We start from the raw sequence: 27,500 nt of genomic DNA on the forward strand, positions 1-27,500 counted from the left end.
ATATATATATATATATATATATATTTGCCTAATAATTTGCCTAATAAGCCAAGTTTTCCTGAATTAATATATTTTCTCTAATTTTTTTCTTATGAAATGATAAAGCTACCCATTTCATTATGTATGATGTAATTTTGTTTTATTGGAGTTAAAATTAACGTAGATATATGACCGAACCTAACCAACCCTACCTAACCTAACCTAACCTATCTTTATAGGTTAGGTTAGGTTAGGTACCCGAAAAAGTTAGGTTTGGTTACGTTGGTTAGGTAGTCGAAAAACAAATAATTCATGAAAACTTGGCTTATTAGGCAAATCGGGCCTTGCATAGTAGGCCGAGTACGACGTTCTGGCTACTAGGTACAACATATATATATATATATATATATATATATATATATATATATATATATATATATATATATATATATATATATATATATACATACATACTGTGCATAGCCAACCACATAATCTACCACTACATCAGTCAAAAATATTCGACTTCTTTACACCTTTTTAGTTCACCCGTTGTTGTTGTTGTTGTTATAAATTCAGCTACTCGGAACACAAAAGTTCCAAGTAGCACGGGCTATGGCGAGCCCGTAGTGGACTTATATGTTAGTTCACCCGTTATTGTAATGATTTATAGAAACTGTGACAGGAATTTTTGACCGATTCAGAATTTGATATTTATAATTATTTATAATTCACTGATGAAGTAAGCTTGTAAATCTGGAGTATATTGTATATAATTATAAATATTATATGTTATCGTATTATTATGTTTTTTTCATACGTAAATAATTTACTGTAAATATGTGTAAATTAACCAAATTCTGAAAATACAAATATTTAAGAGTAAAACATTCGAATTTGAATTTCATAACCATATATGCGTTTTTTATTTAACCAAACATGAGTTCTTTGGTATAACCAAACATGCGTTCCTTAGTATAACCAAACATGCGTTCCTTAGTATAACCAAACATGAGTTCTTTGGTATAACCAAACATGCGTTCCTTGATATAACCAAACATGCGTTCCTTAGTATAACCAAACATGCGTTCCTTAGTATAACCAAACATGAGTTCTTTGGTATAACCAAACATGCGTTCCTTGATATAACCAAACATGCGTTCCTTAGTATAACCAAACATGAGTTCTTTGGTATAACCAAACATGCGTTCCTTAGTATAACCAAACATGAGTTCTTTGGTATAACCAAACATGAGTTCTTTGGTATAACCAAACATGCGTTCCTTGATATAACCAAACATGCGTTCCTTAGTATAACCAAACATGAGTTCTTTGGTATAACCAAACATGCGTTCCTTAGTATAACCAAACATGCGTTCCTTAGTATAACCAAACATGAGTTCTTTGGTATAACCAAACATGCGTTCCTTGATATAACCAAACATGCGTTCCTTAGTATAACCAAACATGCGTTCCTTAGTATAACCAAACATGAGTTCTTTGGTATAACCAAACATGCGTTCCTTGATATAACCAAACATGCGTTCCTTAGTATAACCAAACATGAGTTCTTTGGTATAACCACACATGCGTTCCTTGATATACCTTGAGGTTACCTTGAGGTGCTTCCGGGGCTTAGCGTCCCCGCGGCCCGGTCGTCGACCAGGCCTCCTGGTTGCCAGACTGGTCAACCAGGCTGTTGGACGCGGCTGCTCGCAGCCTGACGTATGGGTCACAGCCTGGTTGATCAGGTAACCTTTGGAGGTGCTTATCCAGTTCTCTTTTGAACACTGTGAGGGGTCGGCCAGTTATGCCCCTTATGTGTAGTGGAACCAAATATAACCAAACATGCGTTCCTTGGTATAACCAAACATGCGTTCCTTTGTATAACCAAACATGCGTTCCTTGTTATAACCACATATGCGTTTCTTGATATAACCACATATGCGTTCCTTGTTATAACTACATATGCGTTGCTTGATATAACCACATATGCGTTCCTTGTTATAACCACATATGCGTTCCTTGATGTAACCACATATGCATTCCTTGATGTAACCACATATGCGTTCCTTGATATAGCCAAACATGCGTTCCTTGATATAACCACTCATGCGTTCCTTGATATAACCACATATGCGTTCCTTGTTATAATCACATATGCGTTCCTTGATATAACCAAACATGCATTCCATGGTATAACCAAACACACGTTCCTTGTTATAACCACGTATGCTTTCCATGATATAACCATATATGCGTTCCTTGGTATAACCAAACATACGTTCCTTGGTATAACCAAACATGCGTTCCATGTTATAACCAAACATGCGTTCCTTGATATAACCACATATGCGTTCCTTGATATAACCACACTTGCGTTCCTTGGAATAACCAAACATGCGTTCCTTGATATAACCAAACATGCGTTCCTTGGTATAACCAAACATGCGTTCCTTGATATAACCAAATATGCGTTCCTTGGTATAACAAAACATGCGTTCCTTGGTATAACCAAACATGCGTTCCTTGGTATAACCAAACATGCGTTCCTTGGTATAACAAAACATGCGTTTCTTGGTATAACCAAACATACGTTCCTGGGTATAACCAAACATGCGTTCCTTGGTGTAACCAAACATGCGTTCCTTGGTGTAACCAAACATGCGTTCCTTGGTGTAACTTAGGATATTGTAAACTCTTCCCAATTTCATATATAATATATGAAATTGGGAAGAGTTTACAATATCCTAAGAGGTTTTTGGATTTCTCGTTTGTACAAGCCAAGCGTACGTTTTATAATCACGTCCCTAAGGCGAAACCAAAAATTATTAACTCATTGGTGGTACCTTATGCGAGTGGACTTGAAAAATTGTCTCTGATTTTTAAGAAACTTAATATAAATTTGGTGTTTACTAATAGTACGATCAAATCCAATTTAATAAAAAACTCCCCTGACACAGCAGGTTGTGTGTATTCGATTCCCTGCAATGATTGTGATTCTGTGTACCTTGGACAAACAGGAAAGTCCTTACAATTGCGGTTGTCACAACATGCTTATAGTATAAGAACTGCCCAAACGTCTAATGCATTGTATCTACATACGAGTTTATGCGATCACAATATTAACAAGAATGGGGCAAAAACCATTACCAATTGTGGGGATTTCGTGGAACGGAATTTGATTGAGTCTGCTCTAATCAGTCAGTGTCCAAATCTTCTTAATGTTAGTACTGGAATGTACAAACTTGATCCATTTTTAAGTTATAATATTGCACAACAGTTTAAGAAACAACTCTGATAGAGAGGCTTACAATGTCTCATTATAATTGTATATTCATATATTGTGTGTTCATGAGGCTTTTCTTTAATCTTTCATCCTTATTCTCTGACCGCTTAATCCTCTTTGACCATTCTAAGCTAAGCTATACCTTTTTTGGTTAATTACACCTGACCAACCCTAGGGATGGGTTGGTCAGGTGTCGGCCTATATATCCTCCCCTTCTCCCTTCTCCTTAGTCAGTCTGGTGTTGACAAAGGCTTTAACAAAGCCGAAACGTTCACCTCCTTTCATATTTCTCTGTGGATTTTCCGCATATATATATATATATATATATATATATATATATATATATATATATATATATATATATATATATATATATATATATATATATATATATATATATATATATATATATATATATATATATATATATATATATATATATATGTATATATATATATACATATATATATATATATATATATATATATATATATATATATATATATACATATATATATCCGTTTCTGGTATACATTGTCATGTCAGTGAATTAAATAATATCATGGAATATATTTAAGAAATATATACCGTAAATATATCACTGCATTTCACTGTATATCAAATGACAATTTAACTTCCAGTTCAATTAATTATCCAATTCAAAAAGCAGGGGAAAAAATTTAGCATTTCAAAACACCGGAAAAGTTTTTAAAAAGAAAACGGTAAGCTGTTTGTTATTGCAACCCAGACAAAAGTTTCTTGTAAAATATTTTACAGGTTATATTAAAGAATGAATATGTGAACAGTACACGTAAATTTTTAAGGCAATTTTGTATTATTAATACAATTACAAAATTTTCAAAGACGTTATCAGAACGCACTAGTGATTTTTTATATCTATTAAATGTGAAATTATTAATTAAAACTTTTTTTAAATTAATAATTTCTCTTAGTTGAGTTCTACCTGGCTGACACATATTCAGTGCTCGGGGAACACCTGCTTGGCTGACACATATTAAGTGCACACATATAATAAATCATTATAAATAATATATATAATATATATGACACATATATAATATATATGACACATATATAATATATATGACACATATATAATATATATGACACATATATAATATATATGACACATATATAATATATATGACACATATATAATATATGACACATATATAATATATATGACACATATATAATATATATGACACATATAATATATATGACATATAATAAATCATTAAATCATATTTTTATCAAAATACTGCATGAGTATTTATTGCCTATTTCTACTTAATAATATTAATAAAGAAATACGAACATTTCCACTTTACCTCAGACTTACTGATTATAGACCCTATAACCCCTAAGCTGTATATAACCTCACTAGTTATACACACTGTGTATCAAGCTGGCAGAAACGCTTGAATTCTCTCGCTGTATCTCAGCTTAAATTCAAAATTTATTTCATTTTATCCTCCTACACGGCTATGGTGCGTTGGGGATATACATTCTTCCGGAGCCATGTGACGGGGTGTATATTGTATACAGTATATTGTATATTGTATACAATGTAGTAGATTATATAAGCATTAATATCTCTCCTTTTACTCCTGCCGTTTATATGATTCGGATATAGTGAGTATATCTTCCAACACTGTTGTCATGATGGGGTGTACAGCTTCCGCCACTGTTGCCATGATGGTGTGTACAGCTTCCACCACTGTTGCCATGATGGGGTGTACAGCTTCCACCACTGTTGCCATGATGGGGTGTACAGCTTCCACCACTGTTGCCATGATGGGGTGTACAGCTTCCACCACTGTTGCCATGATGGGGTGTACAGCTTCCAACACTGTTGCCATGATGGGGTGTACAGCTTCCACCACTGTTGCCATGATGGGGTGTACAGCTTCCAACACTGTTGCCATGATGGTGTGTACAGCTTCCACCACTGTTGCCATGATGGTGTGTACAGCTTCCAACACTGTTGCCATGATGGTGTGTACAGCTTCCACCACTGTTGCCATGATGGTGTGTACAGCTTCCGCCACTGTTGCCATGATGGGGAGTACAGCTTCCAACACTGTTGCCATGGTGGTGTGTACAGCTTCCACCACTGTTGCCATGATGGTGTGTACAGCTTCCGCCACTGTTGCCATGATGGGGTGTACAGCTTCCAACACTGTTGCCATGATGGTGTGTACAGCTTCCACCACTGTTGCCATGATGGTGTGTACAGCTTCCAACACTGTTGCCATGATGGTGTGTACAGCTTCCGCCACTGTTGCCATGATGGGGTGTACAGCTTCCACCACTGTTGCCATGATGGTGTGTACAGCTTCCACCACTGTTGCCATGATGGGGTGTACAGCTTCCGCCACTGTTGCCATGATGGGGTGTACAGCTTCCACCACTGTTGCCATGATGGGGTGTACAGCTTCCACCACTGTTGCCATGATGGGGTGTACAGCTTCCACCACTGTTGCCATGATGGGGTGTACAGCTTCCGCCACTGTTGCCATGATGGGGAGTACAGCTTCCAACACTGTTGCCATGGTGGTGTGTACAGCTTCCACCACTGTTGCCATGATGGTGTGTACAGCTTCCGCCACTGTTGCCATGATGGGGTGTACAGCTTCCAACACTGTTGCCATGATGGTTTGTACAGCTTCCACCACTGTTGCCATGATGGTGTGTACAGCTTCCAACACTGTTGCCATGATGGTGTGTACAGCTTCCGCCACTGTTGCCATGATGGGGTGTACAGCTTCCACCACTGTTGCCATGATGGTGTGTACAGCTTCCACCACTGTTGCCATGATGGGGTGTACAGCTTCCGCCACTGTTGCCATGATGGGGTGTACAGCTTCCACCACTGTTGCCATGATGGGGTGTACAGCTTCCACCACTGTTGCCATGATGGGGTGTACAGCTTCCACCACTGTTGCCATGATGGGGTGTACAGCTTCCGCCACTGTTGCCATGATGGGGTGTACAGCTTCCAACACTGTTGCCATGATGGGGTGTACAGCTTCCGCCACTGTTGCCATGATGGGGTGTACAGCTTCCACCACTGTTGCCATGATGGGGTGTACAGCTTCCACCACTGTTGCCATGATGGGGTGTACAGCTTCCACCACTGTTGCCATGATGGGGTGTACAGCTTTCACCACTGTTGCCATGATGGGGTGTACAGCTTCCACCACTGTTGCCATGATGGGGTGTACAGCTTCCACCACTGTTGCCATGGTGGTGTGTACAGCTTCCACCACTGTTGCCATGATGGGGTGTACAGCTTCCACCACTGTTGCCATGATGGTGTGTACAGCTTCCACCACTGTTGCCATGATGGTGTGTACAGCTTCCGCCACTGTTGCCATGATGGGGTGTACAGCTTCCAACACTGTTGCCATGATGGGGTGTACAGCTTCCACCACTGTTGCCATGGTGGTGCGTACAGCTTCCACCACTGTTGCCATGATGGGGTGTACAGCTTCCGCCACTGTTGCCATGATGGGGTGTACAGCTTCCAACACTGTTGCCATGATGGGGTGTACAGCTTCCGCCACTGTTGCCATGATGGGGTGTACAGCTTCCACCACTGTTGCCATGGTGGTGCGTACAGCTTCCACCACTGTTGCCATGATGGGGTGTACAGCTTCCGCCACTGTTGCCATGATGGGGTGTACAGCTTCCACCACTGTTGCCATGATGGGGTGTACAGCTTCCGCCACTGTTGCCATGATGGGGTGTACAGCTTCCACCACTGTTGCCATGGTGGTGCGTACAGCTTCCACCACTGTTGCCATGATGGGGTGTACAGCTTCCGCCACTGTTGCCATGATGGGGTGTACAGCTTCCAACACTGTTGCCATGATGGGGTGTACAGCTTCCACCACTGTTGCCATGATGGGGTGTACAGCTTCCACCACTGTTGCCATGATGGGGTGTACAGCTTCCACCACTGTTGCCATGATGCTTCATTCGTAACATTTTGATATGTCAACAAAAGGTTTGATCTGGTTTAACTTCCCAGATCCCTGTTTGGTTCTCTGTTTGTTCACTTCTCCCCTGTTATTCTATCCTCTCTTTGCTGTTTTCCGTTCATGTTCCATCGTCTCTATTCTCTTATGGAACTTATTCACACGTTTTCTTCCTAGGGAGATTTACACCCTTGAGTTCTTCTACTTGCTTCTGTGTTGCAATAGAAGTTTGTCACCTCTGTCAAGTGTTGCTTTTGCAATGGCTTCATTCCTTTTCTCTCTTTCCCTCTTCTGCGTCTCTTCTTCTCTTTTCTTTCTTCCTCTCTGCGTTTTTGCTTTCACAGAGGAGTTATACCTCTTCTTTCATTGTTCATATCTCTTCCTCTCTCTCTCTGTTTCCTTTTTCACATCTTCTTTCATTTTTATCACTGCCTCTCACTAGTTCATTCATGTTTTCTTTAAGTTCCTCTGTGTTTTAGCTGTTTCTGATTTTTTTTCTTTCTTATTCTCATGATTCTTGAATGATTTTAAAAATTTTCATTTGATTGGGTTTATTTTACTGCGGTCAGTGTCTGTGGTCATGGTCTATGGTCAGGGTCTGTGGTTAAGGTCTGTGGTCACTGTCTGTGGTCAAGGTCTGTGGTCAGGGTCTGTGGTCAAGGTCTGTGGTCACTGTCTGTGGTCAAGGTCTGTGGTCATTGTCTGTGGTCAGGGTCTGTGGTCATGGTCTGTGGTCAAGGTCTGTGGTCAGGGTCTGTGGTCAGGGTCTGTGGTCACTGTCTGTGGTCAAGGTCTGTGGTCAGGGTCTGTGGTCAGGGTCTGTGGTCACTGTCTGTGGTCAAGGTCTGTGGTCATTGTCTGTGGTCAGGGTCTGTGGTCATGGTCTGTGGTCACTGTCTGTTGTCACTGTCTGTGGTCAGGGACTGTGGTCAGTGTCTGTGGTCAAGGTCTGTGGTCACTGTCTGTGGTCAAGGACTGTGCCATTGACCAACCACTTAACCTTACTCTGCGCCACTTAAAACACCATAATGTTGCAGTTTGCAATGTTCGCATCTCTTATCGGACCTCTTAACTACTCTTAAGTATCGTTGTGGCACAGTCTTACAGAGTTGCTTCACGCAAAGAGGTGAGTTATCGCCTCTGTGAGGGCCAACGACGTAGTTACTCGGAGGGGAGCATGGGAAGCCCCTGGTGGGGGTGGTGATTGTCTTGAAGGAGAGTGGTGCCGCAAGGGTGATTGTATTGGAGGAGACAATTGGAGTGCTGGTGGTGGTTGTGGTGGTGGTGGTGGTGGTGTGGTGGATGTGGTGGTGGTTGTGTCAGAGGAGACAATAGCAGTGACCGTCTGCAAGCCTTGTTGGACATCTTGCAATACAATTTGTAACTATTTTGACATTCAAATTCTTTGTTGCATCTGGCCTTAAAGTTGTGGATGGAGGTGGCTTCCACAACTTGTTCTTTAAGTGGATTCTAATAGTAAGTTGTACGAGAACTTTAATAGTACATGGGACGAGAATTTTATTTTGTCCTACTTTCTCTCAAATTCACAAAGTTGTCATCATCTTTCTTACCAATTCCCTTCAGTATCTTGTATGTTGTAATCATATCCCCCGTTGTTCCTTCTATCCCTTAGGGAGGTGAGATTTAATTCCACGAGCCTATTCTCGAAGCTTAACTCTAGTAGGTCTGGCACCAATCTTGCGGACTTCTGTTGAAATTTTGGCTTCATGCTTCTCAAGGTGCGGATTCCATGCCAGTGCTGCATATTCCAGTATTGGTCTAACATATGTTGTGTAGATTGCCTTGAAGGAGTCCTGATTTATGTTTCTAAACGATGCTCTTATAATTGTCAGCGTTTCGTTCCTTGCTGATGTTATCCTGTTTGTGTGTGGCTCCGGTGATATCTTGGAACTATAGCCACTCCCAAATCTTTCCCTCTTTCCGATTCGTGTAGCTGCCTTTCCCTTATGGTGAATATGCCTTTTGGTCTCCTCTCTCTCCCTTTCTCATCTTCATTACCTTACACTTGTTGGGATTGAATTCCAGCACCCATTTGTTTGACCACTCCTGGAGTTTAGCTCGGTCCTCCTGGAACTTCCTGCAGTATTCTTCTGTTGTTACATTCCACATCAGCTTGGTGTCATCTGCCAGCCAACCTCTCCAGCACTCACAACGTTATCTTGAGGTTATCTTGAGATGATTTCGGGGATTTTTAGTGTCCCCGCGGCCCGGTCCTCGATCAGGCCTCCACCCCCAGGAAGCAGCCCGTGACAGCTGACTAACACCCAGGTACCTATTTACTGCTAGGTAACAGGGGCATAGGATGAAAGAAACTTTGCCCATTGTTTCTCGCCAGATCGAACCCAGGACCACAGGATCACAAGTCCAGCGTGCTGTCCGCTCGGCCGACCGGCTCCCTAACGTCACCAGAATGATGTCCTAAATAGCCCGAACGTCATCTTAACGAAGAACTAAATATAGAAAACGAACAGCATGTCAATTTTGCGAATCTGTAATTGTTAGTCCATATTTTTTTGTTTTAGATTTATAAGTAAAAAAATGCGATGTAGTATTCGAGAGTTCGGGTGGCATGTGCAAATTTTAATGTGTCTAAGCTCACTCCCTCGGGAAGATCTTCCATATACATTAGAGACAGCAATGGTCCCAGGAGCGAGCCTTGTGGGACCCTATTTGTTATATTCCTTCAGCTTGAAACCTCGTCTCTGATTGTGAGTCTCTGACTTCTGTCGTTCAGGTACTCTCTTGTTCAGTTCAGCGCTTTCGCAGCCTGGTCCTCCATCTTGAGCAACAGTCATGATGATCAGTATCAAATGCTTTATGACAGCCTTGGAAAATACTGTCAATCCAGTCTTCCATTGCCTGTCATATTTTAGTAAGACTGTCATAGAACTTAACCAAGTTATCGGGCACGAGTTTCCCCTTCTAAGTCCTCCTCGGATCAACCATCATTCTCGAGCTCATTACTTTGCCCAGTAAAGTACTTATCACTTTAAGTACTTTACAGGAAATACTTATCAGCGACATTACCAATCTCTAATTTAGTACCTTCATTCTATCTCCCCTGTTTTTTTACATATTGACACTACGTTTTGGGGGCCTCGTAGCCTGGTGGATAGCGCGAAGGATTCGTAATTCTGTGGCGCGGGTTCGATTCCCGCACGAGGCAGAAACAAATGGGCAAAGTTTCTTTCACCCTGAATGCCCCTGTTACCTAGCAGTAAATAGGTACCTAGGAGTTAGTCAGCTGTCACGGGCTGCTTCCTGGGGGTGGAGGCCTGGTCGAGGACCGGGCCGCGGGGACACTAAAAAGCCCCGAAATCATCTCAAGATAACCTCAAGATAACGTTTGCCTTTAACCAGCTTTCAGGGAGATTTCCTGTCTTAAGCATTTTATTAAAAAATTAAGATACTTATGACAAAGAATTTTTCAAGCGTCCATCAGCAGCCATGGTAAGATTAGTTCAGGGGCCCCCGAAATTGTCACGTCAAGTTAATCCTTGTGTTTTCTCACCTATTCTTCAGTGTCAACAATGTCATCCATTGTTTCTTTCAGCCTTGCATCCTTGGTCTCCAGGCTGGTTCTAATGTAACGTCCATCTGATATCTTTTGTCGAGTTCCTCCAATACCTCGTTATCATTTTCAGTGAGAATTCCCTCCCTTGTTTCCTCAGTGTGAGTACGTGGGCTCCTATGGTTGGTTTGTCTCCTTATAGAACACCTACTGCTGCTCCAATATTGCAACGGTGTCATTTTGTCAATGTCAGTACCTTCTCTCCTAACTCGGCTTCTCTGTCTGTCTCTGTCTGTCTGTCTGTCTGTCTGTCTGTCTGTCTGTCTGTCTGTCTGTCTGTCTGTCTGTCTGTCTGTCTGTCTGTCTGTCTGTCTGTCTGTCTATCTCTATTGTCTCTCTCTGTTGTCTCTCTGCTGTACGTGTGTGTTGTCTCTCTCTCTCTCGAGTGAGAGAGAGAGAGAGAGAGAGAGAGAGAGAGAGAGAGAGAGAGAGAGAGAGAGAGAGAGAGAGAGAGAGAGAGAGAGAGAGAGAGAGTGAGAGAGAGAGAGAGAGAGAGAGAGAGAGAGAGAGAGAGAGAGAGAGAGAGAGAGAGAGAGAGAGAGAGACACCCAGCCACTGACTACCTGTCTCCAAAGATAATTATATATGATGGGAGTCTTGGCTCACCAGTTGGGTCCTGACGATATCCTCGCCTGAACAGTTATGCAAATGACCATCATTTTATACAAAGACGATCATATGTAAACTTTATCTTATCAGTCTACAGGCAGCGTGAAGGAAGATTTGGTTCAGTAATGCAACTTTCATAAGTTTTGCTTTGAAACATGATGCTTCTCAGAGAGATCCTTCCTCGTGCTTAAACACTCGGGCGCTTATGGAAAATGTTTTCTCTGAGAGAATGTTGTTGTTGTTAAAGATTCGCTACCTGGAACAAAGTTCCAAGTTGCACGGGCTATGGTGAACCCGTAACTGAGAGGAAGGTTCCGGCTCCCTGGAAACACAAACCGAAACTGTCTCTATTTTCCGCTTGTTACAACTTGTAATAAAGTTATTACATCTTGGCTTAACGTGTTTATGACGTATTAGAACGTTGTTACAACTTGCTATATTGGTTGTTATAACTGGTTAGGAAGGGTTAAAACTTGTTCGAACGTTGTACCAACGTCGTAGTTTCGATGTGTGTTTGGTGGGCTTTGATCGTAGCAGTTCGCGAATTATTTTCTGATGGGGTAATTTTACCTGGCTTTTAGTTTTTGCTTCTGTCTTCGTAATTTCACGTGTCACCTGTACCTATCTGCCTGCTTGTTTCACCTCGTTGTACTCACCTAGTTGTGCTTGCGGTTGAGCTGGGGCTCTTTCGTTCCGCCTCTCAACTGTCAATCAACTGGGGTACAGGTTTCTGAGCCTACTGGGCTTTTATCTTATTTATATAAGAAACTGTGTATAGAGTCAGCCTCCACCACATCACTGCCTAATGCATTGAATTGTTAACTACTCTGACACGGAAAAAGTTCTTTCTAACGTCTCTGTGGCACATGTGGGTACTCAGTTTCCACCTGTGTCCCCTTGTTCGCGTCCCTCCAGTGTTGAATAGTTTATCCTTGTTTACCCGGTCACACTGTGTGTGTGTGTACTCACCTATTTGTACTCACCTATTTGTGTCTGCAGGATCGAGCATTGACTCTTGGATCCCGCCTTTCGAGTCATCTGTTGTTTACAGCAATGACTCCTGTCCCATTTCCCTATCATATCTCGTTTTAAAATTATGAATAGTATTTGCTTCCACAACCTGTTCCCCAAGTGCATTCCATTTTCCCACTACTCTCACGCTAAAAGAAAACTTTCTAACATCTCTGTGACTCATCTGAGTTTCCAGTTTCCACCCATGTCCCCTCGTTCTGTTACTATTCCGTGTGAACATTTCGTCTATGTCCACTCTGTCAATCCCTCTGAGTATTTTATACGTTCCTATCATGTGCCCCCTCTCCCTTCTTCTTTCTAGTGCCGTAAGGCACAGTTCCCTCAGGCGCTCCTCATACCCCATCCCTCGTAGCTCTGGGACGAGTCTCGTTGCAAACCTCTGAACATTTCTCAGTTTCTTTATATGCTTCTTCAGATGGGGACTCCATGATGAGGCGGCATACTCTATGACTGGCCTCACCCTAAATGCCTCCTTACTTAGGTTTCTGAATGATGTTCTAACTTTTGCCAGTGTAGAGTACGCTGCTGTCGTTATCCTATTTATATGTGCCTCAGGAGATAGATTAGGTGTTACGTCCACACCCAGGTCTCTTTCGCGCGTCGTCACAGGTAGGCTGTTCCCCTTCATTGTGTACTGTCTCTTTGGTCTCCTATCTCCTAGTCCCATTTCCATAACTTTACATTTGCTCGTGTTGAACTTCAGTAGCCATTTTTCTGACCATCTCTGCAACCTGTTCAGGTCTTCTTGGAGGATCCTGCATTCCTCATCTGTTACAACTCTTCTCATCAACTTTGCGTCATCCGCAAACATCGACATGTAGGACTCTACTCCTGTAAACATGTCGTTAACATATACTAGAAATAGAATTGGTCCCAGCACCGATCCTTGTGGTACTCCACTTGTTACTGTTCGTATTACGAACAGTACGTAACAGTACTGTTCATACTGTTACTGTATGTGTGTGTGTGTGTGTGTGTGTGTGTGTGTGTGTGTGTGTGTGTGTGTGTGTGTGTGTATGTGGGTATGTGTGTGTGTGTGTGTATATATGTATATGTGTATGTGTGTACATGTGTGTATGTGTGTGTGTGAGTGTCTATGTGTGTGTGAGCGTGAGTGCGCGTGCGTGCGTGTGTGTGAGAGTGAAGCCGTTCTGGGAAAAAACAGAGGTAAAAGAACCATACCTCGCGACTCTTGGAGAAAGAGTTTTGGGGGTTTAGCGCAATTACCTGGAAACTAAGTGGAAATTAAGAGGTGATTAGTTGAGGTGACTGCGTGTGGGAGGTGAAGATGGGGGAGGGGGGAAGAGGAAACTGTGTGTGTGAGAGAGAGAGAGAGAGAGAGAGAGAGAGAGAGAGAGAGAGAGAGAGAGAGAGAGAGAGAGAGAGAGAGAGAGAGAGAGAGAGAGAGAGAGAGAGAGAGAGAGAGAGAGAGAGAGAGAGAGAGAGAGAGAGAGAGAGAGAGAGAGAGAGAGAGAGAGAGAGAGAGAGAGAGAGAGAGAGAGAGAGAGAGAGAGAGAGAGAGAGAGAGAGAGAGAGAGAGAGAGAGAGAGAGAGAGAGAGAGAGAGAGAGAGAGAGAGAGAGAGAGAGAGAGAGAGAGAGAGAGAGAGAGAGAGAGAGAGAGAGAGAGAGAGAGAGAGAGAGAGAGAGAGAGAGAGAGAGAGAGAGAGAGAGCGAGAATAAGGGAGGTAGGGCGATAGGAGATTGTTACATACTGCAGAGTTTGTGTATGTCTCTGCAGGTGTAAGTGTGTAAAAATGTGTGTATTTGTATGCATGCACAGGTGTCATATTGTGTCCAATTGTGTAGTGTGTATGTTTATACAAGTGTGCATGTGTTTTGAAAATATACATACATATATATATATTTATATATATATATGTTTAACAACTGGAGGATCCTCTCCTCACTCTAACATTTTCATAAATAGTTTTGGTTCAGTGTTACCAGCAATTACATGAAGCCTGGCCAGCGTCAGGCGAAGCTCCGCTCGACAAAGGGATCGCCCCTGGCTTTGTGATCCAATATTTGCTTGATATAAATACGGTAAATAATGCAGAATTGGGCTTGCTGCTCGGTCTATCTGTCTGTCTATCTGACTGTTGCTGTCTTTCTATCTGACTGTTGCTCTGTCTGTCTCTCTGACTGTTGCTCTGTCTGTCTATCTGACTGTTGCTCTGTCTGTCTATCTGACTGTCTCTCTGTCTGTCTATCTGACTGTCGCTCTGTCTGTCCATCTGACTGTCGCTCTGTCTGTCCATCTGACTGTCGCTCTGCCTCTTTGTCTGTCTATCTGACTGTCGGTCGGTCTCTCTGTCTGTCTATCTGACTCTCACTCTGTCTCTCTCTCTGTCGACCTGACTGTCGCTCTGTCTTTCTGTCTGTCTATCTGACTGTCTCTCTGTCTGTCTATTTGTCTGTCTCCGCACTGAATAAAATTACGTTAGTCGTGAAGATTCATACTCCAGGTTCTGCGGGATTCGAACCTGGGTTCTGGGAGAACCTCGGGAAGCCCGGGAGTAACAATGAGCACAGTGAAGACGCTGCAAAAATTAAAGTTACACAGCGAAAAATTTGGACCTTGTTCTTTTCCACGAAGAAAATTAATCTTCCATGTAAGATTTTTTTCCCATTGATGCTTTTCGGCCTCAATAGCGACCGGCCAAAATAGCGTTGATGAGAAGTCTTTTATGCGATTTTATTCTAAAATAAAAAGACTTATCTGGGATTTTTTTTTATCGTACGGTAAACAACCGTATCTACAATATTTTTGTAATTATACACCGGTGAATAAACTGTAATTTGTAGTATGCTGGGATGGGTGCCCACTAGTGGAGTAGTGAAGGGTGTAGAGAAGAGGTGCAGGGTCCTGTGTAGCGTGTAGGGGGGTAGAGAAGAGGTGTAGGGTCCTGTGTAGCGTGTAGGGGGGTAGAGAAGAGGTGCAGGGTCCTGTGTAGCGTGTAGGGGGGTAGAGAAGAGGTGCAGGGTCCTGTGTAGCGTGTAGGGGGTGTACAGAAGAGGTGCAGAGTCCTGTGTAGCGTGTAGGGAGGTAGAGAAGAGGTGAAGGGTCCTGTGTAGCGTGTAGGGAGGTAGAGAAGAGGTGCAGGGTCCTGTGTAGTGTGTAGGGAGGTAGAGAAGAGGTGAAGGATCCTGTGTAGCGTGTAGGGAGGTAGAGAAGAGGTGCAGGGTCCTGTGTAGCGTGTAGGGGGTGTACAGAAGAGGTGCAGAGTCCTGTGTAGCGTGTAGGGAGGTAGAGAAGAGGTGCAGGGTCCTGTGTAGTGTGTAGGGGAGTAGAGAAGAGGTGCAGGGTCCTGTGTAGTGTGTAGGGGGGTAGAGAAGAGGTGCAGGGTCCTGTGTAGCGTGTAGGGGGGTAGGGAAGAGGTGTAGGGTCCTGTGTAGTGTGTAGGAGGGTAGAGAAGAGGTGCAGGGTCCTGTGTTGCGTGTAGGGGGGTAGGGAAGAGGTGTAGGGTCCTGTGTAGTGTGTAGGAGGGTAGAGAAGAAGTGCAGGGTCCTGTGTTGCGTGTAGGGAGGTAGAGAAGAGGTGCAGGGTCCTGTGTAGCGTGTAAAGGGGTAGAGAAGAGGTGTAGGGTCCAGTGTAGCGTGTAGGGGGGGTAGAGAAGAGGTGCAGGGTCCTGTGTAGCGTGTAGGGAGGTAGAGAAGAGGTGCAGGGTCCTGTGTTGCGTGTAGGGAGGTAGAGAAGAGGTGCAGGGTCCTGTGTAGCGTGTAGGGAGGTAGAGAAGAGGTGTAGGGTCCTGTGTAGCGTGTAAAGGGGTAGAGAAGAGGTGTAGGGTCCTGTGTAGCGTGTAAAGGGGTAGAGAAGAGGTGTAGGGTCCTGTGTAGCGTGTAAAGGGGTAGAGAAGAGGTGTAGGGTCCTGTGTAGCGTGTAAAGGGGTAGAGAAGAGGTGTAGGGTCCTGTGTAGCGTGTAGGGGGTAGAGAAGAGGTGCAGGGTCCTGTGTAGCGTGTAGGGGGGGTAGAGAAGAGGTGCAGGGTCCTGTGTAGCGTGTAGGTGGGTAGAGAAGAGGTGCAGGGTCCTGTGTAGCGTGTAGGGGGTAGGGAAGAGGTGTAGGGTCCTGTGTAGTGTGTAGGAGGGTAGAGAAGAGGTGCAGGGTCCTGTGTTGCGTGTAGGGAGGTAGAGAAGAGGTGCAGGGTCCTGTGTAGCGTGTAAAGGGGTAGAGAAGAGGTGTAGGGTCCTGTGTAGCGTGTAGGGGGGTAGAGAAGAGGTGCAGGGTCCTGTGTAGCGTGTAGGGAGGTAGAGAAGAGGTGCAGGGTCCTGTGTTGCGTGTAGGGAGGTAGAGAAGAGGTGCAGGGTCCTGTGTAGCGCGTAGGGAGGTAGAGAAGAGGTGTAGGGTCCTGTGTAGCGTGTAAAGGGGTAGAGAAGAGGTGTAGGGTCGTGTGTAGCGTGTAAAGGGGTAGAGAAGAGGTGTAGGGTCCTGTGTAGCGTGTAAAGGGGTAGAGAAGAGGTGTAGGGTCCTGTGTAGCGTGTAAAGGGGTAGAGAAGAGGTGTAGGGTCCTGTGTAGCGTGTAGGGGGTAGAGAAGAGGTGCAGGGTCCTGTGTAGCGTGTAGGGGGGTAGAGAAGAGGTGCACGGTCCTGTGTAGCGTGTAGGGGGAAAGAGAAGAGGTGCAGGGTCCTGTGTAGCGTGTAGGGGAGTAGAGAAGAGGTGCAGGGTCCTGTGTAGTGTGTAGGGGGATAGAGAAGAGGTGCAGGGTCCTGTGTAGTGTGTTGAGGGATAGAGAAGAGGTGCAGGGTCCTGTGTAGCGTGTAGGGGGTAGAGAAGAGGTGCAGGGTCCTGTGTAGCGTGTAGGGGAGTAGAGAAGAGGTGCAGGGTCCTGTGTAGTGTGTAGGGGGATAGTGAAGAGGTGCAGGGTCCTGTGTAGCGTGTAGGGGAGTAGAGAAGAGGTGCAGGGTCCTGTGTAGTGTGTAGGGGGGTAGAGAAGAGGTGCAGGGTCCTGTGTAGCGTGTAGGGGAGTAGAGAAGAGGTGCAGGGTCCTGTGTAGTGTATAGGGGGGTAGAGAAGAGGTGCAGGGTCCTGTGTAGCGTGTAGGGGAGTAGAGAAGAGGTGCAGGGTCCTGTGTAGTGTGTAGGGGGGTAGAGAAGAGGTGCAGGGTCCTGTGTAGCGTGTAGGGGAGTAGAGAAGAGGTGCAGGGTCCTGTGTAGTGTATAGGGGGGTAGAGAAGAGGTGCAGGGTCCTGTGTAGTGTGTAGGGGGTAGAGAAGAGGTGCAGGGTCCTGTGTAGCGTGTAGGGGGGTAGAGAAGAGGTGCAGGGTCCTGTGTAGCGTGTAGGGGGGGTAGAGAAGAGGTGCAGGGTCCTGTGTAGCGTGTAGGGGGAAAGAGAAGAGGTGCAGGGTCCTGTGTAGCGTGTAGGGGGGTAGAGAAGAGGTGCAGGGTCCTGTGTAGTGTGTAGGGGGGTAGAGAAGAGGTGCAGGGTCCTGTGTAGCGTGTAGGGGGGTAGAGAAGAGGTGCAGGGTCCTGTGTAGCGTGTAGGGGGGGTAGAGAAGAGGTGCAGGGTCCTGTGTAGCGTGTAGGGGGAAAGAGAAGAGGTGCAGGGTCCTGTGTAGCGTGTAGGGGGGGTAGAGAAGAGGTGCAGGGTCCTGTGTAGCGTGTAGGGGGGGTAGAGAAGAGGTGCAGGGTCCTGTGTAGTGTGTTGGGGGATAGAGAAGAGGTGCAGGGTCCTGTGTAGTGTGTTGGGGGATAGAGAAGAGGTGCAGGGTCCTGTGTAGTGTGTAGGGGGATAGAGAAGAGGTGCAGGGTCCTGTGTAGTGTGTAGGGGAGTAGAGAAGAGGTGCAGGGTCCTGTGTAGTGTGTAGGGGGATAGAGAAGAGGTGCAGGGTCCTGTGTAGTGTGTAGGGGGATAGAGAAGAGGTGCAGGGTCCTGTGTAGCGTGTAGGGGGATAGAGAAGAGGTGCAGGGTCCTGTGTAGTGTGTAGGGGGATAGAGAAGAGGTGCAGGGTCCTGTGTAGCGTGTAGGGGAGTAGAGAAGAGGTGCAGGGTCCTGTGTAGTGTGTAGGGGGATAGAGAAGAGGTGCAGGGTCCTGTGTAGTGTGTAGGGGGATAGAGAAGAGGTGCAGGGTCCTGTGTAGTGTGTAGGGGGGGTAGAGAAGAGGTGCAGGGTCCTGTGTAGCGTGTAGGGGGAAAGAGAAGAGGTGCAGGGTCCTGTGTAGCGTGTAGGGGAGTAGAGAAGAGGTGCAGGGTCCTGTGTAGTGTGTAGGGGGATAGAGAAGAGGTGCAGGGTCCTGTGTAGTGTGTAGGGGGATAGAGAAGAGGTGCAGGGTCCTGTGTAGCGTGTAGGGGGGGTAGAGAAGAGGTGCAGGGTCCTGTGTAGCGTGTAGGGGAGTAGAGAAGAGGTGCAGGGTCCTGTGTAGCGTGTAGGGGGGTAGAGAAGAGGTGCAGGGTCCTGTGTAGTGTGTAGGGGGGTAGAGAAGAGGTGCAGGGTCCTGTGTAGCGTGTAGGGGGGGTAGAGAAGAGGTGCAGGGTCCTGTGTAGTGTGTAGCGTGTAGGGAGTAGAGAAGAGGTGCAGGGTCCTGTGTAGTGTGTAGGGGGGTAGAGAAGAGGTGCAGGGTCCTGTGTAGCGTGTAGGGGGGTAGAGAAGAGGTGCAGGGTCCTGTGTAGCGTGTAGGGGGGGTAGAGAAGAGGTGCAGGGTCCTGTGTAGCGTGTAGGGGGGTAGAGAAGAGGTGTAGGGTCCTGTGTAGCGTGTAGGGGGGGTAGAGAAGAGGTGCAGGGTCCTGTGTAGCGTGTAGGTGGGTAGAGAAGAGGTGCAGGGTCCTGTGTAGCGTGTAGGGGGGGTAGAGAAGAGGTGCAGAGTCCTGTGTAGCGTGTAGGGGGGTAGAGAAGAGGTGCAGGGTCCTGTGTAGCGTGTAGGGGGGTAGAGAAGAGATGCAGGGTCCTGTGTAGCGTGTAAAGGGGTAGAGAAGAGGTGTAGGGTCCTGTGTAGCGTGTAAAGGGGTAGAGAAGAGGTGCAGGATCCTGTGTAGCGTGTAAAGGGGTAGAGAAGAGGTGTAGGGTCCTGTGTAGCGTGTAGGGGGGTAGAGAAGAGGTGCAGGGTCCTGTGTAGCGTGTAGGGGGGTAGAGAAGAGGTGCAGGGTACTGTGTAGCGTGTAGGGGAGTAGAGAAGAGGTGCAGGGTCCTGTGTAGTGTGTAGCGGGATAGAGAAGAGGTGCAGGGTCCTGTGTAGTGTGTAGGGGGGTAGAGAAGAGGTGCAGGGTCCTGTGTAGCGTGTAGGGGGGTAGAGAAGAGGTGCAGGGTCCTGTGTAGTGTGTAGGGGAGTAGAGAAGAGGTGCAGGGTCCTGTGTAGTGTGTAGGGGGATAGAGAAGAGGTGCAGGGTCCTGTGTAGCGTGTAGGGGAGTAGAGAAGAGGTGCAGGGTCCTGTGTAGTGTGTAGGGGGGTAGAGAAGAGGTGCAGGGTCCTGTGTAGTGTGTAGGGGGGTAGAGAAGAGGTGCAGGGTCCTGTGTAGCGTGTAGGGGAGTAGAGAAGAGGTGCAGGGTCCTGTGTAGTGTGTAGGGGGATAGAGAAGAGGTGCAGGGTCCTGTGTAGTGTGTAGGGGAGTAGAGAAGAGGTGCAGGGTCCTGTGTAGTGTGTAGGGGGGTAGAGAAGAGGTGCAGGGTCCTGTGTAGCGTGTAGGGGAGTAGAGAAGAGGTGCAGGGTCCTGTGTAGTGTGTAGGGGGGTAGAGAAGAGGTGCAGGGTCCTGTGTAGCGTGTAGGGGAGTAGAGAAGAGGTGCAGGGTCCTGTGTAGTGTGTAGGGGGATAGAGAAGAGGTGCAGGGTCCTGTGTAGTGTGTAGGGGAGTAGAGAAGAGGTGCAGGGTCCTGTGTAGTGTGTAGGGGGGTAGAGAAGAGGTGCAGGGTCCTGTGTAGCGTGTAGGGGAGTAGAGAAGAGGTGCAGGGTCCTGTGTAGTGTGTAGGGGGGTAGAGAAGAGGTGCAGGGTCCTGTGTAGCGTGTAGGGGAGTAGAGAAGAGGTGCAGGGTCCTGTGTAGTGTGTAGGGGGGTAGAGAAGAGGTGCAGGATCCTGTGTAGCGTGTAGGGGGGTAGAGAAGTGGTGCAGGGTCCTGTGTAGCGTGTAGGGGGATAGAGAAGAGGTGCAGGGTCCTGTGTAGCGTGTAGGGGAGTAGAGAAGAGGTGCAGGGTCCTGTGTAGTGTGTAGCGTGTAGGGAGTAGAGAAGAGGTGCAGGGTCCTGTGTAGTGTGTAGGAGGGTAGAGAAGAGGTGCAGGGTCCTGTGTAGCGTGTAGGGGGGTAGAGAAGAGGTGCAGGGTCCTGTGTAGTGTGTAGGGGGGTAGAGAAGAGGTGCAGGGTCCTGTGTAGCGTGTAGGGGGGTAGAGAAGAGGTGCAGGGTCCTGTGTAGTGTGTAGGGAGGTAGAGAAGAGGTGCAGGGTCCTGTGTAGTGTGTAGGGGGGTAGAGAAGAGGTGCAGGGTCCTGTGTAGCGTGTAGGGGGGTAGAGAAGAGGTGCAGGGTCCTGTGTAGTGTGTAGGGGGGTAGAGAAGAGGTGCAGAGTCCTGTACAACGCATATATTAGTGAGTATTTGTGTACATTCAGCACTGTGGTGGAATTTTTTAAATATTTTGTTATTAAAATCACAATTATTTAATAAATTATTATCCTAATTATTTAATTTGTTACAATAATGGCAGTGTGTTGGGTCGTTAGTGTTAGGTCGTAATTGAGTGGTCGTAAGTGAGGTGTCGTCGGCAAGGGAACATTGGCAATGGTCAACGACTTGTTGTTGTTCCTAGGTATAGTGAACGACCAGCCCTGGCTCCCAGGTACAGTGAACGACCAGCCCTGGCTCCCAGGTACAGTGAACGACCAGCCCTGGCTCCCAGGTACAGTGAACGACCAGCCCTGGCTCCCAGGTACAGTGAACGACCAGCCTTGGCTCCTAGGTACAGTGAACGACCAGTCCTGGCTCCTAGGTACAGTGAACGACCAGCCCTGGCTCCCAGGTACAGTGAACGACCAGCCCTGGCTCCTAGGTACAGTGAACGACCAGCCCTGGCTCCTAGGTACAGTGAACGACCAGTTCTGGCTCCTAGGTACAGTGAACGACCAGCCCTGGCTTCTAGGTACAGTGAACGACCAGCCCTGGTTCCTAGGTACAGTGAACGACCAGCCTTGGCTCCTAGGTACAGTGAACGACCAGTCCTGGCTCCTAGGTACAGTGAACGACCAGCCCTGGCTCCTAGGTACAGTGAACGACCAGCCCTGGCTCCCAGGTACAGTGAACGACCAGCCCTGGCTCCCAGGTACAGTGAACGACCAGCCTTGGCTCCTAGTTACAGTGAACGACCAGTCCTGGCTCCTAGGTACAGTGAACGACCAGCCCTGGCTCCAGGTACAGTGAACGACCAGCCCTGGCTCCCAGGTACAGTGAACGACCAGCCCTGGCTCCCAGGTACAGTGAACGACCAGCCCTGGCTCCCAGGTACAGTGAACGACCAGCCCAGGCTCCCAGGTACAGTGAACGACCAGCCCTGGTCGTTCACTGTACCTAGTACCTGTTCACTATATGTCACCAGCCTCTTATCTCCCCACAAACACCTGTGATCGTTTGAGACTCCATCCACCTGGGCTCTTGGAGACTCGAACCCTGGACGCCCACGTGTGAGAGGACCAATGAAGAGGCAGACAACACTACACGAAGGCCAATCAGAAGACAGGTAACACCTCATATGGACCAATCAAGAGACTCTGTACAGTGTGTGGTCTAATATGTTTTGCATCACTCAGAACATCCCAGAGAAGCCAATCACGCCAGAGTGGGCTTCAGTGAGGAGCGAGTCAGAAGGCAGGGCGCTCAGGGACAGATCAGAACACAGCCAACACAGTCGGAAAGGTAAAAGCTACTCACAGGCCAATCAGGAGTCGGAAACAACTGCTCATTGGCCAATCAGAGACGCGTAACTTGGGTCTAAAGCTGATTGGTCTAACACACTAAAATAGACTTTTGTTCCTACAAAAGTTCTTTCTAGTTCAATTTCTCTAAGTAGCACGTCACAGAGACGGAACAGTAGCTAAGGAACGTAACCTCTCCAATGCCTAACAAGTTATCCTAATCCATAATATTCGCTATCATAGGCCTAATTACGCGCCTATAATTAAAAAACTAGGCCAATGAAAGCTTGGGTTTGGCTTCTTCCGTGCCTTCGTCAATGTTAATGAAACATGAAGTGAATTTTGTCGACTGCAACAGTCTATTTCTGGACGTTGGGCCAAAAGGGAACACACAGATACTTTTATTAATGTTCAAGGAGTTGGAAAAATTGGGAGGAGGAAGAAAGTGAGAAGGGTCCAGGACGGGTGACAAGGAAAGGGAGAGGAAAAGGTGAGGAAAGGGGAGTGAAAGTGGAGAGGAAAGGGTGAGGAAAATGGTCAGAAGATCAAGCGGTTCAGTTAATCTTTCTTGTCTTCCTTCTCGTGCAGCTTTACTTAGAATATTATTGTCATTCCTTCCATTCCCTCTCCCCCTGTGTTGTCCTCTTCTCTGTTGTCCTCTCCTGTGTTGTCCTCCTCTCTGTTGTCCTCCTCTCTGTTGTCCTCCCCTCTGTTGTCTTCCTCTCTGTTATCCTCCCCTTTGTTGTCCTCCTCTCTATTTTCCTCCTCTCTGTTGTCCTCCCCTCTGTTGTCCTCCCCTCTGTTGTCCTCCTCTCTGTTGTCATCCTCTCTGTTGTCCTCCCCTGTGTTGTCCTCCTCTCTGTTGTCCTCCTCTCTGTTGTCCTCCCCTCTGTTGTCTTCCTCTCTGTTATCCTCCCCTTTGTTGTCCTCCTCTCTATTTTCCTCCTCTCTGTTGTCCTCCCCTCTGTTGTCCTCCCCTCTGTTGTCCTCCCCTTTGTTGTCCTTCCCTCTGTTAACCTCCTCTCTGTTATCCTCCTCTCTGTTGTCCTCCTCTCTGTTGTCCTCCCCTTTGTTGTCCTCCTCTCTGTTGTCCTCCCCTTTTGTTGTCCTCTTCTCTATTGTCTTCCAGTATATTGTCCTCCAGTGTGTTGTCCTCCGGTGTGTTGTCCTCCGGTGTGTTGTCCTCCGGTGTGTTGTCCTCCAGTGTGTTGTCCTCCGGTGTGTTGTCCTCCAGTGTGTTGTCCTCCAGTGTGTTGTCCTCCAGTGTGTTGTCCTCCAGTGTGTTGTCCTCCAGTGTGTTGTCCTCCAGTGTGTTGTCCTCCAAGTGTGTTGTCCTCCGGTGTGTTGTCCTCCAGTGTGTTGTCCTCCGGTGTGTTGTCCTCCAGTATGTTGTCCTCCGGTGTGTTGTCCTCCAAGTGTGTTGTCCTCCGGTGTGTTGTCCTCCAAGTGTGTTGTCCTCCGGTGTGTTGTCCTCCGGTGTGTTGTCCTCCAGTGTGTTGTCCTCCAAGTGTGTTGTCCTCCGGTGTGTTGTCCTCCGGTGTGTTGTCCTCCGGTGTGTTGTCCTCCAAGTGTGTTGTCCTCCGGTGTGTTGTCCTCCAGTGTGTTGTCCTCCGGTGTGTTGTCCTCCAGTGTGTTGTCCTCCGGTGTGTTGTCCTCCAGTGTGTTGTCCTCCGGTGTGTTGTCCTCCAAGTGTGTTGTCCTCCGGTGTGTTGTCCTCCAAGTGTGTTGTCCTCCGGTGTGTTGTCCTCCGGTGTGTTGTCCTCCAGTGTGTTGTCCTCCAAGTGTGTTGTCCTCCGGTGTGTTGTCCTCCGGTGTGTTGTCCTCCAAGTGTGTTGTCCTCCAAGTGTGTTGTCCTCCGGTGTGTTGTCCTCCAAGTGTGTTGTCCTCCGGTGTGTTGTCCTCCGGTGTGTTGTCCTCCAAGTGTGTTGTCCTCCGGTGTGTTGTCCTCCGGTGTGTTGTCCTCCAAGTGTGTTGTCCTCCGGTGTGTTGTCCTCCAAGTGTGTTGTCCTCCGGTGTGTTGTCCTCCAGTGTGTTGTCCTCCAAGTGTGTTGTCCTCCGGTGTGTTGTCCTCCGGTGTGTTGTCCTCCAGTGTGTTGTCCTCCAAGTGTGTTGTCCTCCGGTGTGTTGTCCTCCGGTGTGTTGTCCTCCAAGTGTGTTGTCCTCCGGTGTGTTGTCCTCCGGTGTGTTGTCCTCCGGTGTGTTGTCCTCCAAGTGTGTTGTCCTCCGGTGTGTTGTCCTCCGGTGTGTTGTCCTCCAAGTGTGTTGTCCTCCGGTGTGTTGTCCTCCGGTGTGTTGTCCTCCAAGTGTGTTGTCCTCCGGTGTGCTGTCCTCCGGTGTATTGTCCTCCGGTGTGTTGTCCTCCGGTGTATTGTGCTCCGCTAGGGCGCCTCATTTCCACTTCCTGTCCTTGGATTCAGTCATATCGACTCTTGCCAGGCGCGGTGCTTCCCCCTTTCCCCTCTTCCTCCCTCCTTCTTCCCCTTCCATTACTCTTCCCTCCCTTCCCTTCCCTCCCCTCTCACCCTCCCATCCCCCGCCAAGTCTTTTGTCAGGATCTAAATCGATGATCTGGTGACCGCATTCTATCTCAAATTTCCCCGAAGGCTTTTAAATTATTAATATATATATATATATATATATATATATATATATATATATATATATATATATATATATATATATATATATATATATATATATATATATATATATATATATATATATATATATTTCATTGAATATGACCGCATATTCTGTATTTATTATTTTCTGGTTTAGGGCTTCTATCCCTCTAACTATTTTCTTAGCATCAGGGCTTAATTGAAATAGGAGTTCTCCAAAACTCATTTTCGTACTTTTAAGGTGAAGAAAAGAAGTGATTTACTATAGAGTGTATTACACTTATTTGTATAATTTGCACGACGTTTCGAACCTCCATGGTTCATTCTCAAGTGAACAGATCTTACAATACTAGTTGATTTTATACCCGCATTAGGTCAGGTGATAATACAATTAAGGCGAAAACATGGGGGGATACATAAGGGATAAACATAGGGGCTGCAGAAGGCTTATTGGCCCATACGAGGCATCTCCTATCTAAACACAAAGATTAATCCAGTGTAATTGGCCTGTTATGTTGGACATTGTCTTCTGTGTTGGCATCGATATGTTCTTGTCTTGTCCTTACTCTCATGGTGGGTAGAGTAAATAGTTCCGTGATTTGGGTGTTCATGGTAGGTCGCTCTATTCTTATGTGAATTGCCTCAAGAATTTGTAATCTTCTTGAATCTTGGGTTTTGTCTATTATGCAAGTATTCTTGTTCAACATTTCTCTTGTTAGAGTAATGTCATGGGCTTGTCTCATGTGATTCCTAGGGGCACCAGATTGAAGATGGCAAACCATGAATGAACCATGGAGGTTCGAAACGTCGTGCAAATTATACAAATAAGTGTAATACACTCTATAGTAAATCACTTCTTTTCTTCACCTTAAAAGTACGAAAATGAGTTTTGGAGAACTCCTATTTCAATTAAGCCCTGATGCTAAGAAAATAGTTAGAGGGATAGAAGCCCTAAACCAGAAAATAATAAATACAGAATATGCGGTCATATTCAATGAAACATGTTTGAAAGAAAACCTGCTGACAGTATACACCAATATATATATATATATATATATATATATATATATATATATATATATATATATATATATATATATATATATATATATATAAGCCTATACTTGCATAAACCACAAGTGAAGATAAACAATCTTTGGACAACACCCACCAGTGGGACTCGAACCCAGAAAGCACAACTACCTTCCAGTAGCTGGCATAACTAGTATGCTTTAACCCACTACGCCATCAGACCTTACAAAAGAAGTAGATAGTTCGAGATATATATATCTCAAACATCTCTACCTCCCGAAGGCACCAGATGAGTGAGGGGTCAGTCTGCAATTTTCGTCAAGCCACTGTCAATGTGAGAGAACTCGTGTCCAGCTTATAAGCCTATACTTGCATAAACCACAAGTGAAGATAAACAATCTTTGGACAACACCCACCAGTGGGACTCGAACCCAGAAAGCACAACTACCTTCCAGTAGCTGGCATAACTAGTATGCTTTACTATATATATATATATATATATATATATATATATATATATATATATATATATATATATATATATATATATATATATATATATATATATATATATATATATATATATGCAATTGACGATCACAAAACACTGATCATTTTATGCGGAAAATCCACAGAGAAATATGAAATGAGGTGAACGTTTCGGCTTTGTTAAAGCCTTTGTCAACACCTCTCTCTCTCTCTCTCTCTCTCTCTCTCTCTCTCTCTCTCTCTCTCTCTCTCTGTCTGTCTGTCTGTCTGTCTGTCTGTCTGTCTGTTTTGTACAGGTATCCTCGTGTCTGTTTGGTTCGAAACTCTTCAGTCAGTCTGGTGTTGACAAAGGCTTTAACAAAGCCGAAACGTTCACCTCATTTCATATTTCTCTGTGGATTTTCCGCATATATATATATATATATATATATATATATATATATATATATATATATATATATATATATATATATATATATATATATATATATATATATATATGTACATATGTGTATATATATATATACACTCTGCGGAAAATCCACAGAGACAATTACAATTACGTATGTCCCAACATGCTTATAGTTTTTTTTTATTATTATTTTGTACCACAAATGTGGCCAGACATTTACAATGCTAACCAGCATATATACTTTTTCTTCTGTCCTCCATGGACAGGGTTAGAGATGTGTTAAACATATAGTTCAAGGGTTTATTGAACAATCAACCACAGAAGGTGATTCGGTGATTTTAAAATGCTAAGCTAACCTACATACGTAAATACATAATAATATAAGATCTGCTCAAACGTCTAACGCTTTGTATCTACACACAAGTTTGTGTGGTCACACTATTAATTTGGATGGGGCGAAAAGCATTACCAATTGCAATGGCTTTGTGGAACGGAATTTAAATGAGTCTGTCCTAATTAGTCAATGTCCAAATCTTCTCAATGTTAGTACTGGTATGTACAAACTTGACACAGTTTTAAGTTACAATAATGCACAACAGTTTAAGAAAAAACTATG

The 27,500-nt window shown here is 45.7% G+C and overlaps 2 protein-coding genes across 2 annotated transcripts in view; one reads left to right on the plus strand and one right to left on the minus strand.

The window, feature by feature from the left end:
- The window catches only part of 5-HT2B (5-hydroxytryptamine receptor 2B), a 434,870-nt gene that overhangs the window by 60,642 nt on the left and 346,728 nt on the right, over positions 1–27,500 (plus strand). The gene's annotated exons all lie outside the window — the stretch shown is intronic.
- LOC138365367 (calphotin-like) lies at positions 4,894–7,263 on the minus strand. The gene has a single exon (XM_069325675.1). The coding sequence runs from the start codon at positions 7,261–7,263 to the stop codon at positions 4,894–4,896; it is 2,370 nt and encodes a 789-aa protein (XP_069181776.1).

Source organism: Procambarus clarkii, chromosome 16 (genome assembly GCF_040958095.1).
Source record: "Procambarus clarkii isolate CNS0578487 chromosome 16, FALCON_Pclarkii_2.0, whole genome shotgun sequence".
Taxonomy (NCBI): Eukaryota; Metazoa; Arthropoda; class Malacostraca; order Decapoda; family Cambaridae; genus Procambarus; species Procambarus clarkii.